Here is an 18,662-nt window from a genome sequence, read left to right on the forward strand (position 1 = left end):
GGATTACATTTTATCTCTTTTCTCGGCATATCTGTACTCCAGAACTCCCTGTTGAAGCAGAAGGACTATCGTCAGTGTCTGGAGTGCACCGAGGTGGCCCTAAACGAAGCCCTGCAGCAGCTCAACGCTGTCCCAGCCAGCTCTCACTCGGCCAAAGAGGAATGGGTCTCCACCATCACAACGCTGCTGGGAGGCATCGAGGTCTGCTTCACAGAGGACCTTCAACTCCTGAGCAACGTCAACCGCTACACCAGCATGGCCCGGCTGGCCAACAACCTCATCCAGGTCAGACACACACCGGGGAAACACTGACTCTAATGTATCTGGTAGACACAGAGTGTGTTTGGAAACAGAAAATCATATTCAAATTTGTTGTGTGTCTTGTCTCCAGCTGATTGACTGCATCATGGTGATTCCAGATGATCCCAAGGAGCCTAATTTCTCCTCGGTCCTGCCCTGGATTCTCCTGTACCACATCATCAAGCACGAGGAGGCTGCTTTCAACTGCCTGCTTCGCCAGCACATATCAGTAGGGGACGATGAAGGTATTTGGTGGTGGACTACATCATGTTCATAACTGCGAAGATGTCCTGTTTAAATCCATGTTGGAAGCCCTAAAATGACTTGTTCCCTGTGACCCTCTTCAGAAGACTCTAACACCCCCATGCTGCCCTCCTCCTTGATGCTGCTCAACACGGCCCACGAGTATCTGGGCCGCCGCTCCTGGTGCTGCAAGTCAGACGGCGCTCTGCTCAAGTTCTATGTGAGTTGGTCAGCAGGGCTGCGATTGTGTGGACATCCTCTGTCAGCTCAGTTAATTCCCTCTGTTTTGTTTACCTATGGAATGGCTTTAATTAGTTTTTAATTGCTTTCAAAGTATTTTTCATAGTTTAATCAGGATAGAACGTTACTAGTGTTGTCTTCATGTTCAGGTTTGTGTTCTGGAGAAAGAGCTGGCTGCCTCTAAAGCGGAGGCCACCCATCCCTACAAAGAGGAGTTGGAGATGGCCTTGGAGCAGTGCTTCTACTGCCTGTACGCCTACCCCAGCAAGAAGAGCAAGGCCCGCTATCTAGAGGAGCACTCTGCTCAACAGGTCAAACACCCAGCCCTCTTACAGGGATACTGTGAGATCTGGCATTCAAGCCCTTGTTTTACTTGCGCTGCAAACAGGGACATAAAAATGGTGTCCACGAGTCCATCTGACTCTGGGTTAGTAGAGCCAGAATGCCAGAATCCAACAGTATCCCTTTCATGTCGTATTACTGACTGTCCTTTACCTTTCAATGCCATTCACATTTCTGTCAGGGTTTGTCCTATTGTTTTGAGAGAGGATAAGCTAATGGGAGTCATGTTAAATCATGTGAGATCATGTAATATGTTCAACTAGCTACTTAGGTGGCTGTCAATCTGTCATGAGGTTGTTTACACACTGTTACTGGCTTGTAGTGTAACTGATATGCAGTAATTGCATGATGAATAGACTGCTCCTAAGAGACCAGGTTAATTAGTTCATGAATGCAATCCCCGACTAATTAACTACTGGTTGGTCATCTGAGCCATAAGACCCAAGGACTCTACTAGAATGGGTCAAGACATGAGTAGGCAATTTGTGGACTTTCAGGGAATTTTTATGAGATTGATTATCTGGCTGCATCTGATTAAGATTGTACCAGCCAGTGCTGTTAGTCCCTTCTCATGCTAGAGGGAATCACCAAGGTTTCAGTTAGAAGCTGTTTTTCTATCTCAAGGCCATCAGACTGTTAAACAGCCATCACTAACATTGAGTGGCTGCTGCCAACATACTGACTCATCTCTAGCCACTTTAATAATTAAAAATGGAATGTAATAAATATATCACTAGCCACTTCAAACAATGCCACTTTATATAATGTTTACATACCCTACATTACTCATCTCGTATGTATATACTGTACTCTATATCATCTACTGCATCTTCCCTATGCCGTTCGGCCATCGCTCATCCATATATTTTTATGTACATATTCTTATTCATTCCTTTACACTTGTGTGTGTGTATAAGGTAGTTGTTGTGACATTGTTAGATTACTTGTTAGATATTACTTCATGGTCGGAACTAGAAGCACAAGCTTTTCGCTACCCTCGCATTAACATCTGCTAACCATGTGTATGGTGCCTGTAATCAAACCCACAAATGCTGATGCTCCAGATACTCAACTAGTCTAAAGAAGGCCAGTTTTATTGTTTCTTTAATCAGAACAACAGTTTTCAGCTGTGCTAACGTAATTGCAAAAGGGGTTTCTAATGATCAATTAGCCTTTTAAAATAGTGTATGTATGTGTTAAAATAATATAATAATTATATAGATTTTTTTTAACAGTACAATACAATATTTTTTCTTATCAAAACTAAATGTGCCTTTCTTTGGCGTGCAGGTGGAACTCCTGTGGAGCAATGCCCTCTTCATGTTCCAGTACTTCAAGCCCAAGACTCTGCCTGAGTTTGACAGCTACAAGACGAGCACGGTGTCTGCTGACCTGGCCAACCTGCTGAAGAGGATCTCTGGCATTGTGCCCCGAAGTGACACTCCCATCCTCACCATGGATGAGGTGTCAGCCTACATCGAGGGCACGGCTGGGAAGGTCAGTACAGGGCATTTATGAGTCACAAATGCTAATTGACTGTACATCGCCTCAACCTGGCTTTACATGTTGCCATGGAGAGTGCTTTAGGCCTATAAAGCACGTCATGACCATTCATTATAGGTCATGACACTGTACAAGTCATATTATACATTCAAATATGTCTGGTTTACAAATGGAATACTTAATATGTATACGATTCTAGTTGAATCTCTAAGACTGATGTCAGACCTGACCTTATCAGCATAGTAGATCATGAGGAGATCATCCAGTGGTTCTTCCCACCTAGGAGCCAGTACCTTGCCTTCCTGAGGGGGGCGCTCCAGCACCCCCTGTGGTCAATGAGATCTTCTACCTCCTGGCTGACTACCACTTCAAGAACAAGGAGCAGTCCAAGGCCATCAAGTTCTATATGCATGACATCTGTGTTTGTCCAAACAGGTCAGTTCTGTTCGCTGCTATAGTTCTGTTGTTTTAGTATAAACATTTTTAGCAACTCAACATGAATATATGTTTTTGTTTACCTTCAAGGTGATTTCTAAATGGTGTGATGTTGATGATTTTCCCTTGGCATGATTAATTCTATGGTTGTAGGTTTGACTCCTGGGCTGGCATGGCACTGGCGAGGGCCAGCCGCATCCAGGACAAGCTCAACTCCAACGAGCTGAAGAGCGATGGCCCCATTTGGAAGCACTCCCTGGCTGTGCTCAACTGCTTTAAGCGGGCCCTGGAGATCAACAGCTCCAACCTGGCTCTGTGGATTGAGTACGGCACCATGTCCTATGCCCTGCACTCCTTCGCCTCGCGTCAAGTCAAACAGTGGAGGAGCGAGCTGCCCCCCGAGGTCGTCAAACAGGTGCAGTGGACCGACCAGTGTATAGAATACTCATAGGCACTGTATTCTGTTGTACTTCTCTAAACTAAATGATGTCACACCCTGTCAGTTCCGGTCATCATGTGTCTGAATTAATTGTTTAGTCAATTGATCTGTCGAGGGGAGGTAAATCACTGACAGTATTGGATTTAATGTGTGTTTTTCAGATGGAGGAGAGGAGAGATACAATGCTGGAGACGTCGTCCCAGTGTTTCCAAGGGGCGTCTCGGTGTGAGGGGGATAGTGATGAGGAAGAGTGGCTCATCCATTACATGCTGGGGAAGATAGCGGAGAAACGAAAGCAGCCACCCCGGGAATACGTCCAGCTCTACAAACAGGTGCACAGCAGTGGACACTATCTGTGGACTCAAGTGATTCATAGGTCTGCCTTGCAGACTAGATTTGTACAGACTGGAGGAGTCTGAGGGCTCAAAGGAGTAGATATGTCCATGGAGGCCAGTATGGTGGAAGGGGAGTGATGGGGAAACTGGGAAGTCAGAGGTCAGATGATGCAGCTCTGTCTGTATGTCTTTCCCTGTTACCTCCACTGCTTCTTCACCTCTCCAGACCCAGTCCTTCAATTGTTTAGCTCCATTCTATAACTTCGACTCACTGTGTATCTCTGTTTTGTTTTTCTCTTCTTCCAGTTCGTCTTTTGTAGTGTGTTTTGCTGCTCTGTTATAACAAGTCTAACACGATGTCATCAATTTATTAAGCAATATGGGTGAAAGGCTGATATCTGACCATGGCAAGTTATTGACTATGGTAACCAGTGTTTCATTGTGTGTAACACCCATCAGATGAGATTGAGCAGTGTGTCTCTCCTCTCTTTTTCTTCCCACGCAGGCAGCACATTATCTGCATGAGGAGGCTGCCAGATACCCTCGGAAAATACACTACCACAATCCCCCTGACTTGGCTATGGAGGCCCTGGAGGTACACATGCTTCAGACCAGAGGGTTTCTAGCTCCAGTCCCCACTGAGCCATAACATACAGTTGTGCTTTTGCACATGAAGCAACCACTTAAAAAAAAGACCGTTTGTTGATGTATTCATCTACAACAGTGGTATTCAAAGTCGGGGTCGCGGGAGAACTGCAGCGGTGTCGCCCCCAAAAATACAATTCAGAGTATTGTATGGGACAATATACAAACATTTTTGAGAAATAATAATTAGATAGGTTTTTTTTGTTGAGTTTCTTTTCATTTTTATACGAGATGAACTTGTAATGAATTGAATGTTATTTGTTGACATATAAAAATCGAAAGTTGGCTATTTATAAGGTTCTGTCATTAGATTTGGGGTCGGGTGGGGTCATGACATTTTTTTTGGGGGGGGAGGTGTCCCCAGAAATTCTGGTGAAAAAAATGGGGTAACTCCTGAAAAAGTTAGAATAACACTGATCTAGAAGGAATTACATGCAAGTGTCCTTTTTGTGTAGTAATAGATATGTAGAGAGAGTATACCTCATCTTAATAAATCCCTTTGACTATCTGGCATCTCTCTCCCCCAGCTGTACTTTCGTCTGAGTGCCACCATCCTAAAGCTGCTGGAGGCTGAGGAACCGGACCTGGAGCACGAGATCTTCTTCAACATCCTGGCTGAGGCAGCCACCGGACCCTTCGCCAGGGGGGAAGAGAAGAGCATGCCCAGGTCCCACGAAAAGTGAGGGGCCTCAACCTTAGCCTGGGATCTATGCTGTTTGTTATGAAACTCGCTCTGTGACTTGCCTACAAATCAAAAGAAAAACATGAAATTCCCCCACTCTGGTCCAACCTTTTGTTTTGTCCCCCTCTCTCTCACCTCAGGGAGAAGCCCCTCTTCATGATGGACGAGGACTCCCACTGCTCTGTGTCGTCTGTGTGCGCTGCGGCGGATGTTCTTGGGGCCTCCCTCCCCTCCAACGCTGCAGGTCTGACATCCCCACCTTACACGGCCACTCCGGTCGACCACGATTACGTCAAACGTAAAACCCTCAGGAGGCAGCAGCAGACGTGGCAGCAGCAGCATGAGGAGGAGCAGCAGGCTGATGGTACAGTCCCAGTCCTAGACGCTGCCTCTGGGCCTCTGGGCCCTTCCTTCACTGGGCTGGGTGAGGAATCTCACTGGGCTGGGGAGTAGTGGTGGTTAGAAGGTTCATCACTATGATGATAATGGCTTTGGTTCCAGTAAGGACCCCATATGCACTGGGTGATTGGGATATCATGGTAAAATGGGCAATATGGCATCTCAGGATATGTGGATATTGTTTTACTGCACTATAAAATCAACAGCATTTAGTTTAGGCAAACAGGTGTGAAGGTTGAGTTTGGCAGACAGCGTCCAGGCCTGTTTGTGTGTGTGTTGAAATATATATAGTCAATATTTAGATTTTTGTGGTTGTCACCCTCCCCCACCCCTTCTTTCCCATTTCCCTTGCTTCTCCTTTTGATGACATCACCAGTTTATAGTGCAACTTCAGGAGACCTTGTGTCCCTGCATAGATCATTTTCTCATCGCCTCTTATGAAGACATTTTGAGAATGGATCCTGTTTTGATTTTATAATATGCTCTTTTGATTTCATCAGGTGTTTCTGATGACTGTTCTTACTATTCAAATAATTATAGCAGGGCAATTATTTATGAAAATAATGCAAGAGGCTTGCTGACTATCACATTAGACTTGGTTGCCAATATGTTCCCTGTAAGCTGTGGTGTCTTTATAGGGGGTAATGGCCAGTAAAGTAGAGGTCTGTCCTGGACACAGCAGGCTTTTAGTGTGTTGTTAACTCTAGACCCGCTGTGACAATCCCAGAGCCACAGACAGCCAGGTTTCCATTGAGAGGTTTTACCTGATCCCAGTGAACAGTTGCTGAATTGCTTGAGGTACCTCACAGTACTCTTTAGTGGCATTTCACTGCATGTTCACTTGAAACAACTGAGCTAAATTGAAGATTGTCACCCACTGATTGGACACTTCTAGACACAAAAGCTTGTCTTTAAACAAATATGTGTCAAGGGAAGTTTGGTAGCTGTACTGAGACTGGGATCTGAGAACAAAACTATGGTTCAGAATTGTGCCCGTTACTGTGAGCGCAGTTCGATTAATAAACCAAAGTCTAGTGCTTGTTTTGCAGTGCCGTATGAGTATTACTGATGGCTGGTTTACTAGTAGCAGCAGGCCTGTTAGTAGAGGGAGGGAAAGGGGAGAAGGGGCTGAATTTAGAGTACACACTCTTTTTAAAGAGTGTGGGGAATCAGTCACCTTTGTAAAGAGTAATTTCAATGATTCTACTTTACTAGACCTACACTGTCCACATACAGACAATATTGTCATACAATATAACAGCATGGTTAGAGATCCTTCAGTACAAGGGAGGTAGCTTTTCAAAATTAATTACAAACAAGATATCAGTTAATGCACTGATGCAACTTTGCTTTACATTTTAGCACTTAGCATTGCATGACAACAGTAGTGTGATGGGAGACAAAAGCAGTTTACTCTGAACTCCCAATTGCCGGTGAGATGATTGCGTGCTTCAACAAAGTGTGGATAAAAAAAAATGCACCAAATCTCAGTGGACTAAAACTATGTTTATATTTATGGACCATTTTTAAGAGCATATTTTACAGAGGGGACGCAATCGTGAAAATATCACGTACAAAGAAGTGTGCGTGTGTCTGTTTGTACTTAGTGGGAAGTTAGGATGAGATATTTGCATAATATGTTCCTGACAAAAGTTGAAAGGCTTTTCACTTATAGAAACACAGAGCTATATACAATAATGTACAATTTGCTTCTGTTTCCCATAATTTAAATGATATTCACTGCAGCATTGTTTACTATGTTTGTTACATTGTTGCAAAGACGTCAAGGGGTAAAAACAAATATTTGCCTTGAGTGAAAAGATACAGTATCATTGAATGAATGCTGTTGTAAATATTGAACAAAAATATAAACCCAACATGCAACAATTTCAAAGATTTTAAAGAGTTACAGTTCATAAAAGGAAATCAGTCAATTGAAATACATTCATTAGGCCCTAATCTATGGATTTCACATGACTGGGAATACAGATGACTTTTTTATTTTTAAAGGTAGGCGCATGGATCAGAAAACCAGTCAGTGTCTGGTGTGACCACCGTTTTGCCTCATGCAGCGTGACACGTCTCCTTCCCATAGTTGATCAGGCCGTTGATTGTGGCCTGTGGAATGTTGTCCCACTCCTCTTCAATGGATGTGCGAAGTTTATGGTTATTGGTAGGAACTGGAACACGCTGTTGTACACATTGATCCAGAGTTTTCCATAACATGCTCAGTGGGTGACATGTCTGGTGAGTATGCAGGCCATGGATGGAGAACTGGGACAGTTTCAGCTTCCAGGAATTGTGTACAGATCCTTGCGACATGGGGCCTTGCAGTATCATGCATGATGTTATGGCGGCGGATGAATGGCACAACATTGGGCCTCAGGATCTCTTCACGGTATCTCTGTGCAGTCAAATTGCCATAGATTAAATGTTAATGTGTTAGTTGTCTGTAGCTTATGCCCGCCCATACTGTAACCCCACTGCCACCATGGGGCACTGTTCACAACTTTGACATAAGCAAACCGCTCTCCCACACGACGCCATCGGTACAGTTGAAATCGGGATTAATCCGTGAAGAGCACACTTCTCCAACATGCCAGTGGCCATCGAAAGTTCCTGGTCTGGCGTGGTTACAAGTGGTCTGCGGTTATGAGGCTGGTTAGACATGTTATCAAAAGCAACGTTGGAGGTGCCTTATGGTAGAGAAATTAACATTTAATTATCTGGAAACAGCTCTGGAGGACGTTCCTCTAGTCAGCATGCCAATTGCACGTTCCCTCAACTTGAGACATCTGTGGCATTGTGTTGTTACAAAACTGCACATTTTAGAGTGGTCTTTTATTGTCCCCAGCACAAGGTGCACCTGTGTAATGATCATGCTGTTTAATCAGCTTCTTGATATGCCACTTCTGTTAGTTGGATGGATTCTCTTGGCAAAGGAGAAATGCTCACAAACAGGGATGTAAACACAATTGGTCAGAAATAAGCTTTTTGTGCTTTTGCAAAACGTCTGGGATCTTTTTATTTCAACTCATAAAACATGGGAACAACACTTTACATGTTGCGTTTTATATTTTTGTTCAGTATAAATTGACCATTCATTACAAACAGCCTTGCAAAATATCTTGGCAGTATATACTGTAAAAACAGCTTTTGGTATTTTGTTTCCCCCCTATGCCCTGTTTAGCTTGAATGTCTGACTACTGCAGCCATATTGCCCATGTTGCCAGTTTTTCTGTCACCTTTTCCAGATTCCTTCCTACCTACCTACCCACCTGCCTGCTACCTCTCTGCCTGCTTGCTTCTGCCACCTGCTTTGTCATGTATATGCATGTGGATACCAAGGGATGTGTGCTGCCACTGGACAAATTCAGTCCTCTCACAAACAATCCATTAAATGGTTCATGGGCTACTATGGGTTACTATTTGGCTTGGGTTTGGTGTTGCTTACGTTTGCAACAGAGATCTTAACCTATTTGATTGTATTTAAAAGTTATACAATGATTACTATGCTTTCCATTGCAATTGTGTTCAATTGATATTTACAGTTTAGTCATCCAGAGTGACATACAGTTAGTGCATTCATCTTAAGATGGCTAGGTGGGACAACCACGTCATACATAATAAGTACTATTTTTCCTCAAAGTAGCTATCAGCAAAGTCAGCGCTAGTATGATGATATAATGCCAAATCAGTCCGACTGTGGTTGGACCCTCATTGGTACACATCTTCTGAGATGGATGGTAGAAATGGACCACCGTGTGCAGGCAGGTTTGCCAGTGGATGCCGAGCCTTTCCTGCTTGATGCCTGTCTGAAGCGCATCATGGTAACCGCAATATGTAAGCAATTGTGGGGAGTAGAGGCGGTGCTGTTCTCAATTGAAGCATATGATGTTTCTTTTCCTCAATCACACATGTACTGTATGTAATATGATGTCTAATTGTCAAATCAGGAATGAAGCAAATTTTTTTATTTAAGCATATCCCAATATCTTCAACAGCCACCCCAGAACTTGACCATGATTACTGCCTGCCCAGGTCTCCAATGTGGCTGGCATCCCTGAATGGTACTGCACTTAAGACCCTCTTATATCCAGGACATTACAGAGTATCATGCACAATTTTAGGGACACAATTGCTCAGTGTAAAAGTGTCCCTAAATGAGTTCCACAAACTTCGTCACTACTCCACACTTTTTATTTTTATGGGGCAGTCCTTGCAACACCTATATCAGCTAAATTTGTACATTTAGCTAATTACAGGGAATCTTTAACAAGTCCCCTGAGTTCCTTTCACAGAACTTTGTTGCCCTGCTAATTTGGTTATTATCTGCAGAGGATTTCAGCTTCTTGCTGAGGTTGCACAATGTGCTTATTAAGAAGAATGCTGGCATCTAGTTTTTAGGTGGCTTGAGTGCTGTGTAAAAGCAGAGGCCTCCCTCGAAGCATGACTAAGGTCTGGAGATTTTTGTGTATGTACGATTACTGTAATGGCTGTCTGGCAGATGAACCTGATGATGTTTGCATAAATATACATACTTTGCTACACACACACCCCTTTTCATTCTTGGATACAAGTACCTATTTTATTCCTGAATGAAAACCTTAACTGCTTTGTGATTGATCCCTTGATAAGGAGTAGGTGGGTGTCCGTGGCCCATCCATGGGTATGGCTGGTCCATGCGTGTGACTGGCACCCATGCCAGACCTGTGTTTGTGTTTGACCCCTGGCAGAGCGCAGTCAGGACAGTGTGGTGGTGATGCTGTCTGACTCTAACTCCACCCAGGATGCCTTCACAGACCCCGCCAGCTCCCAGGACAGTAGCCATGTTAAGCTACAGTCTCAGTCTGGGAAGGGCAGTACGTCTTCCTCTGAGAACACCACCCCCATCAAGGAGGGCCAGCCTACAGTTGAAGACACAGGTGGGTGTTGTTCCTTTTATCCTGAAATGCAGTTAAGGAAATTAGTTCTACCCGAACACCAGCTTTAGTATTTGCTAAATGGGGTTTTTCTTTTGTGATATTGTAAGCCAATGACTTGTGTTTTAGAGGGGACAGGACATATTGAGAATGGATCATGTTAATATTTCGCTCCTCTTCAAACCCTGAATTCCTCAAGGCTCACATGGGGGAAGAAGCAACGAGGGTGGGACTGTAATCTTGCTGGAGGACAAAGAACAAGTCCAAGAAGTAGAAGACACCATGTCAGTGACAGTACCTGAGGCTGATGCCCAAAAGCCGACCATAGATCCCTGCCCTCATGCACTGCCTGTTCCATCCACCCCACCAAAGGCCTCGTCCACTCCCCAGGTCACCCCCCAAACCCCCACTCCTCAGGCCACCCCCCAGACTCCCGCCAGCGATGGGAAGAGCCGTCACCAGAGATGGCCCGAGCCCCCTCCAGAGGTTGTGGAGGTGCCCAAGGCCCTCCCTGCTGAGCGGACAGAGCAGCGCCACATGCTGGTGGAGATGTGTGTCCGTGCTCTCTTCCTCTGCCTGAGCCGCTTCCCTCAGCACTACAAGAGCCTCTATCGCCTGGCATTCTTCTACACCAACAGCAAGACCCAACAGGTTAGTTAGCCCATCCTCCCCCATAGCATGCATGGTCACTAACATTCATTCACAGAATGTTTAAACAGGAAAATTAAACAATTTATATACCAGACCGTAAACCTATCATCAGTGGCATTAAATCTGACATTTTAATTCCCTCTGACACCATGAGTCTAGTTCCTCTTTTCAATTGTGCTAGTTTGCCTGCAGTTTATGTGACTACAGAAGGTGCTGAAAGAGGAGAGTGTGCTTTGTACACAAGGCTCTGTGGGTAGAGGTGTGCGTGGGTGGCAACAGCACAGTGCTCTCTCAGCCAGGTTTGGCACAGCGAGGCTGCGTAGTGTCGTGACGTCCTACAGTAAGCATTTTGCCAGTCAGACCATCCTATGGGGACTGCTGGTCCCAATTCAATGAAGTTGGATTAGCCAATAGCCAGGGCAGAGTTCTGGCCATTGATAACAGCTTAGTGAACTGTTACTGTTACTCTCCTCAGAGTGTGCTGTTCATCTTGTTGTTAGAGGATTCATTCAGGCAGGTAGACGGACCTGGGCCCGTGACTTGCTTTATTTTACTGCCCCAGTGTTTTAGACTCAACAAAATCACAAAGCCTACACCTTTAAGAAGTGAATAGGTCCTGAAAGTAAGTCCATAATTGTTTATTTAATTCCCTGTGGAGTTCTGGTAAAATGTCAAGTGACTACCTACTGCTCAGTGTTAGCGACCAGTGGTAGCATTGTGGGTGTTCAGGTCTGTAGACCTCTTGGTTAATAAGCGATGAACCCATTTGTTTTTCCAGTACAAATCCTACTTCCTCTGTGTTTTAAATTACAGGCTAAGGTTATTATACATTTGTTAGAGAATACTAGATTTATGGGTTAGTATTGTAACAGGAATGTGTGGTGGATAGATGAGAATTTGAATAGCTCTGTCTCTATGCAGAAAATTCTGATAGCTTTTATGAATTTGTATTAAATATGATAATACATAGTGCCTATTCAGACCCCTTTACTTTTTCAGCATTATGTTACGTTACAGCCTTATTCTACAATGGATTAAATAAAAACAATTCCTCAGCAATCTCCACACAATAACCCAAAATGACAAAACTGAAATACCTAATTTACATAAGTATTCAGACCTTTTGCTATAAGACTCGAAATTGAGCCCAGGTGCATCCTGTTTCCATTGAGCATCCTTGAGATGTTTCTACAACTTGGAGTCAACTTGTGGTAAATTCAATTGATTGGACATGATTTGGAAAGGCACACACCATTCTATATAGGTTCCACAGTTGACAGTGCATGTCAGAGCAAAGATCAAATCAAATTTATTTATATAGCCCTTCGTACATCATCTGATATCTCAAAGTGCTGTACAGAAACCCAGCCTAAAACCCCAAACAGCAAGCAATGCAGGTGTAGAAGCACGGTGGCTAGGAAAAGTTCCCTAGAAAGGCCAAAACCTAGGAAGAAACCTAGAGAGGAACCAGGCTATGTGGGGTGGACAGTCCTCTTCTGCCTGTGCCGGGTGGAGATTATAACAGAACATGGCCAAGATGTTCAAATGTTCATAAATGACCAGCATGGTCGAATAATAATAAGGCAGAACAGTTGAAACTGGAGCAGCAGCACGGCCAGGTGGACTGGGGACAGCAAGGAGTCATCATGTCAGGTAGTCCTGAGGCATGGTCCTAGGGCTCAGGTCCTCCGAGTGAGAGAAAGAGAGAATTAGAGAGAGCACACTTAAATTCACACAGGACACCGAATAGGACAGGAGAAGCACTCCAGATATAACAAACTGACCCTAGCCCCCCGACACATAAACTACTGCAGCATAAATACTGGAGGCTGAGACAGGAGGGGTCAGGAGACACTGTGGCCCCATCCGAAAAACCAAGCCAGGATGTCGAAGGAATTGCCTGTAGAGCTCCGAGACAGGATTGTGTCTAGGCACAGATCTGGGGAAGGGTACCAAAAAAATGTCTGCAGCATTGAAGGTCCCCAAGAAGAACACATTGCCCTCCATCATTCTTAAATGGAAGAAGTTTGGAACCACCAAGACTCTTCCTAGAGCTGTCCGCCGGTCCAAACTGAGCAATCGGGGGAGAAGGGCCTTGGTCAGTGAGGTGACCAAGAACCCGATCGTCACTCTGACAGAGCTCCTCTGTGGAGATGGGATGACTTTCCAGAAGGACAACCATCTCTGCAGCATCTCACCAATCACGTATTTTCGGTATAGTGGCCAGAAGGAAGCAACTCTTCAGTAAAAGGCACATGAAAGCCTGCTTGTAGTTTGCCAAAAGGCACCTAAATGACTCTCAGACCATGAGAAACAAGATTCTCTGGTCTGATGAAACCAAGATTGAACTCTAGCCTGAATGCCAAGCCTCACGTTTGGAGGAAACCTGGCACCATCCCTACGGTGAAGCATATTGGTGGCAGCATCATGCTGTGGGGATGTTTTTTAGCGGCAGGGACTGGGAGACTAGTCAGGATCGAGGCAAAGATGAATGGAGCAAAGTACAGAGAGAACCTGCTCCAGAGCGGGGGTGAAGGTTCCCCTTCCAACAGGGCAACGACCCTAAGCACACAGTGAAGACAACATCGGGACAAGTCTCAATGTCCTTGAGTGGTTCAGACAGAGCTCGGACTTGAACCCGATCTAACATTTCTGGAGAGACCTGAAAATAGCTGTGCAGCAACGCTCCCTGACAGAGCTTGAGCGGATCTGCAGAGAAGATTGGGAGAAACTCCCCAAATACAGGTGTGCCAAGCTTGTAGCATCATACCCAAGAAGACTCGAGGCTGTAATCGCTGCAATAGGTGCTTCAACAAAGTACTGAGTAAAGGGTCAAAATACTTACGGAAATGTGATATTTCAATTATTATTATTTTTTTAATAAATTAGGAAAATATTTCCAAACTTGTTTTTGCTTTGTCATTATGGGGTGGTGTGTGTAGATTGTTGAGAAAAAAATGCTATTTTTTAAAATCTATTTTAGAATAAGGCTGTAATCTAACAATGTGGAGAAAGTCAAGGGGTCTGAATACTTTCCGCTGGCAATGTACTGTTCCTAATGAATAGAACACAGCTTTGGTGACACCCTTGTCTCAAAAACAAATGGTTTTGACTGCTTGGAACTTGAAGTGAAGCTTCTCCTCCCGATCATGCCATTCTGCTTGTAAAACGATTATCAACTTTACACACCTTATGTAAAAATGAAAAGTTACTATTGGATGAACTATATCTACTTGAATATAAAGTTGAATCCCTCCTCTCTAGCTGGGGGTGAACTGCCCCCCTCTAGTAAAGCCTCTAGTTCTCCCAGAAACAGTTAGGGTAAACATGAATTGGCTGGGACAGACAGTTTGAGGCTAATCAGGAAGTCAGAGATTGACAGGAGGACCTGTAATCGCAGGTCATTTGGCCCTGGGTTTTTACAGAACATCACAGTGATGTTTTAAAAAGGGAGAACGGTGACGTTTTAAAAAGGGAGAACCACTTTCATGTCAATAACTTGACTTCAGCTACAGTCACTTTGTACTGTTAAACTGCAGTTAGTTGTGTCCATCAGAGCTGCTATGACAGGGAACAAGGTAGCAAAACAGTGAGGTTAGGTAGTGGATGATGCAGATGAAAAAGAGCGATTCAAAGAAACTTGTGGTATGATGTAGCTAACGGTTTCACCTTTTTTAGTCTTGTTTGTGGTCTGCCTCTTGAGGGACCGTTTTCATATCCCCAGTCTTCTGATTATGTTTTATGTTTTCCTAGAATCTGCGGTGGGCACGAGATGTGTTGCTAGGAAGCAGTGTCCCATGGCAACAGCTGAAGCACATGCCAGCACAAGGACTTTTCTGCGAGAGGAACAAGACAAACCTGTTCAATGTAAGTTCACCAAGCCAGCTCTGCTATCAAGGTCCTGTTACTCACCTGGCTAACATTACTATGCACCAGTCCTGGTTCTCAGTTTGTTTTACAGTTTGGAAAGTGAAGTTATTTTTTGGAATATTGCAAACTCAATAGTAAGTTACAGAATTTACACCCAATTTGACTCAATCTAATCAGAAGTCAGTGACTGGAAGGAAATGCTGAGAGTTAATTTGGCGTGTCTTCCAATCGACTTCCTCCTCGACTTGTAGCAATAACATTCTGCACCAGGAGAGACCCTTAATAGCTAAAACAATAGAGGGAGGACTTAGAGATTCCAACATTGCATCAGTTGTTTAAACTTAAATGAAAAGGGTACTTCTGGGAATTACATACTTAGTGTGTCAACCTTCTCATTACATCCTGTTGTAAGTCCTCCAAGAGATATTTCTCCTTGCTGCAACTCTTCTTAGTCCCAGTTATCCATGCAATACGTTCTTTGCATGTTATTGTATGGTTGCTTTAAGCCTAATTATGGAATCCCAGGTAGCACTGTCATGAATTGAAGCATGTGTGGCGGTCTGTGGAGGGTCTGGAGACGAGTACAATGAACAGTAATGTCACTGCTGGTGTTGAGCCAGGAAGTAGGCCTACTCGGAGCAGGTTTCCCAGGTCTCATCAAAAGTCAAAGATGAAAATCAGCAGTGGTGTGACTCAACAGCTGTTGTCTTGTCTGCCATGGCCTTCAGTATCACTGATCCCTGAGTCTGACAGACAGACAGACAGACCAGTCATTGTCAGTGGTGATATGTGTTGTGCCTTCTGTGTGACAGAGGGGACAATGATTGTGCTGGTTTTCCTCAGTGACAGAATGACCAAATGGCTGGATGGGAGATGATATTAGACATGAGATGGTAGGCTACCTGATGGGACTTGGTCTTCAGTGGAGTGTTCTTCAATGGGGAGGCCAGGCCACACCACCTGAATAAGGTTTCTCTAGATCATTGGTTCACTACTGGTTTTGCCACGGGACCAGATTGTCTCAGTCACGACCCAATACTTGCATTGCAAAATTGGCAAAATGCCATCTGAAAAGCTATTTTTAATGCTATATTGATAGTCAATGTAGCAATTTACACTGAGTGTACAAAACAGTAAGAATACCTTCCTAATATTGAGTTGCACCCCCTTTTGCCCTCCTAGCAGCCTCAATTCGTGAGGGCATGAACTCTACACACTGTCAAGCTTTCCACAGGGATGCTGGCCAATGTTGACTCATGCTCCTCCCCTTCATCTACACTGATTGAAGTGAATTTAACAGTGGTCATAGCATTCACCTGGTCATGGAAAGAGCAGGTGGGTTTTGTACACTCAGTGTATATGACAAGGGAACTACATCCCCTCCTTTTCCATTGTTAGTAATAAATGCTGCCCATATTCTTGATAAGGAATGTTAGTAAGTTCACTGGTTTGAAAAACAAAATCAACCAACTGTGCTAAATAGTGATGTTATTAGCTCTATTGACAGTACTAATTGAAGAAAGTTTTTGGATTTTAAATTATTCAAAAATGCAGGCTCATTACACCCTTCTACCTGGTTTTAGTAGTTTAAGTTCAGACTGGAGTATTTTCCATTTCAATTTTAAAAATAAAATTCTCAGACACTCTCGACCCATTCGAAACCTCCCGTGACCCAAATTTCGCCAAGACCCCCCCCCAGTTGAGAATCACTGCACTCAGTCCTATATTGCAGCCTAATGTAGGTCACACTGGCCTAGTTTTCATCTGGGTTTGGCTGGTGTTACATCAACTGGGCCACCATCAAGAGTAGCCTAACCTATATTCTGCTGTTTTGACATGTTCCAGACTGTGGCATGCAGCACCCTCTGTTTGACTGGTAGTAAGCCTTCTTATAACTGTTCTCGTAGTCTCAATCATCTTGTTTTTCACCAATCGTAAATGTTGTGCATCGAAGAATATGTATAATGTAGTAACTAAACAGGTTTATTAGAAAACACAGCTGATTAAACAAATTGCATTCTTAACTGAAGATCATGATTAGATGATTATTGGAGTCAGGTGTGTTAGATGGGGCTGGGGCAAAAGTGTGACACCAGTCAGGCCCCTGAGGACTGGAGTTGCCCAGGCCTGAAATAAATCAACCATGACAGGGAATCCCCAATGGAAACACAGCTGTAGATGGACAATAATATTATGGATTTGATATGGATAAAACCTATATATTTAGTTTACAGTTGCTGTAATGCTCTTCATAACATAATGTTGATGATTGCAGTAAATAAAGGCCTAAGTCCTCTGGCCTGCTCCCTCAGGCAGGGCTGTGCAGGGCTAACTGCTCTGCAGGCTGGGCTCCAGGATGACAGTCCTGAGGGGGGCATTTTAAATCCATGGGGGGGGGCAAAACTAGTATTTCTTTAGAGCCCTATCTTATAGGCTTCATAGCTTAAAACTCAATCATTACAACTATAGGCTACATTTCGGTTGAATTTGTGACACTACGCAATGACCGGAACCCAGCTGCCACTTCTCCAGGTGCGCAATATTTTCTGTGTGGGAGAGTTTAAGAAATATAAACTAAATCAAACTAATTGCATATTTTATAGTCAGAATTTTCTTACGTGGCAGTAGCTAATTTGAATCTGCCACGAATAGAGTAAATGCCCATTCCGAGAGCAACACACGCTATAGGAAGAGAGCAACACACGCTATAGGAAGAGAGCAACACACGCGCGCTATAGGAAGAGAGCAACACACGCGCGCTATAGGAAGAGAGCAACACACGCGCGCTATAGGAAGAGAGCAACACACGCGCGCTATAGGAAGAGAGCAACACACGCGCGCTATAGGAAGAGAGCAACACGCGCGCTATAGGAAGAGAGCAACACACGCGCGCTATAGGAAGAGAGCAACACACGCGCGCTATAGGAAGAGAGCAACACACGCGCGCTATAGGAAGAGAGCAACACACGCGCGCTATAGGAAGAGAGCAACACACGCGCGCTATAGGAAGAGAGCAACACACGCGCGCTATAGGAAGAGAGCAACACACGCGCGCTATAGGAAGAGAGCAACACACGCGCGCTATAGGAAGAGAGCAACACACGCGCGCTATAGGAAGAGAGCAACACACGCGCGCTATAGGAAGAGAGCAACACACGCGCGCTATAGGAAGAGAGCAACACACGCGCGCTATAGGAAGAGAGCAACACGCGCGCGCTATAGGAAGAGAGCAACACGCGCGCGCTATAGGAAGAGAGCAACACGCGCGCGCTATAGGAAGAGAGCAACACGCGCGCGCTATAGGAAGAGAGCAACACGCGCGCGCTATAGGAAGAGAGCAACACGCGCGCGCTATAGGAAGAGAGCAACACAAGCGCGCGCTATAGGAAGAGAGCAACACGCGCGCGCTATAGGAAGAGAGCAACACGCGCGCGCTATAGGAAGAGAGCAACACGCGCGCGCTATAGGAAGAGAGCAACACGCGCGCGCTATAGGAAGAGAGCAACACGCGCGCGCTATAGGAAGAGAGCAACACGCGCGCGCTATAGGAAGAGAGCAACACGCGCGCGCTATAGGAAGAGAGCAACACGCGCGCGCTATAGGAAGAGAGCAACACGCGCGCGCTATAGGAAGAGAGCAACACGCGCGCGCTATAG

The 18,662-nt window shown here is 44.7% G+C and overlaps 1 protein-coding gene across 6 annotated transcripts in view; it reads left to right on the top strand.

Annotated features, from left to right (window-relative positions):
- The window catches only part of LOC110525628 (calcineurin-binding protein cabin-1), a 67,554-nt gene that overhangs the window by 7,365 nt on the left and 41,527 nt on the right, over nt 1–18,662 (top strand). For 2 of the 6 annotated variants that reach the window (XM_090237421.1, XM_021605912.3), the window contains exons 17-31: nt 43–285; nt 392–545; nt 648–763; nt 933–1,094; nt 2,416–2,622; nt 2,912–3,063; nt 3,217–3,478; nt 3,664–3,834; nt 4,343–4,432; nt 5,010–5,161; nt 5,305–5,528; nt 9,568–9,633; nt 10,300–10,488; nt 10,685–11,136; nt 14,890–15,003. In XM_090237421.1, the coding sequence (XP_090093547.1) occupies nt 43–285; nt 392–545; nt 648–763; nt 933–1,094; nt 2,416–2,622; nt 2,912–3,063; nt 3,217–3,478; nt 3,664–3,834; nt 4,343–4,432; nt 5,010–5,161; nt 5,305–5,528; nt 9,568–9,633; nt 10,300–10,488; nt 10,685–11,136; nt 14,890–15,003 (2,754 nt within the window). Of the gene's footprint in view, nt 1–42; nt 286–391; nt 546–647; nt 764–932; nt 1,095–2,415; nt 2,623–2,911; nt 3,064–3,216; nt 3,479–3,663; nt 3,835–4,342; nt 4,433–5,009; nt 5,162–5,304; nt 5,589–9,567; nt 9,634–10,299; nt 10,489–10,684; nt 11,137–14,889; nt 15,004–18,662 lie in introns of all 6 variants that reach the window. The other 4 variants (XM_021605916.3, XM_021605913.3, XM_021605914.3 and 1 more) reach the window with 4 other exon arrangements.

The sequence above is a fragment of the Oncorhynchus mykiss genome, chromosome 6, assembly GCF_057628025.1.
Source record: "Oncorhynchus mykiss isolate SJ-2025 chromosome 6, ASM5762802v1, whole genome shotgun sequence".
NCBI lineage: Eukaryota > Metazoa > Chordata > Actinopteri > Salmoniformes > Salmonidae > Oncorhynchus > Oncorhynchus mykiss.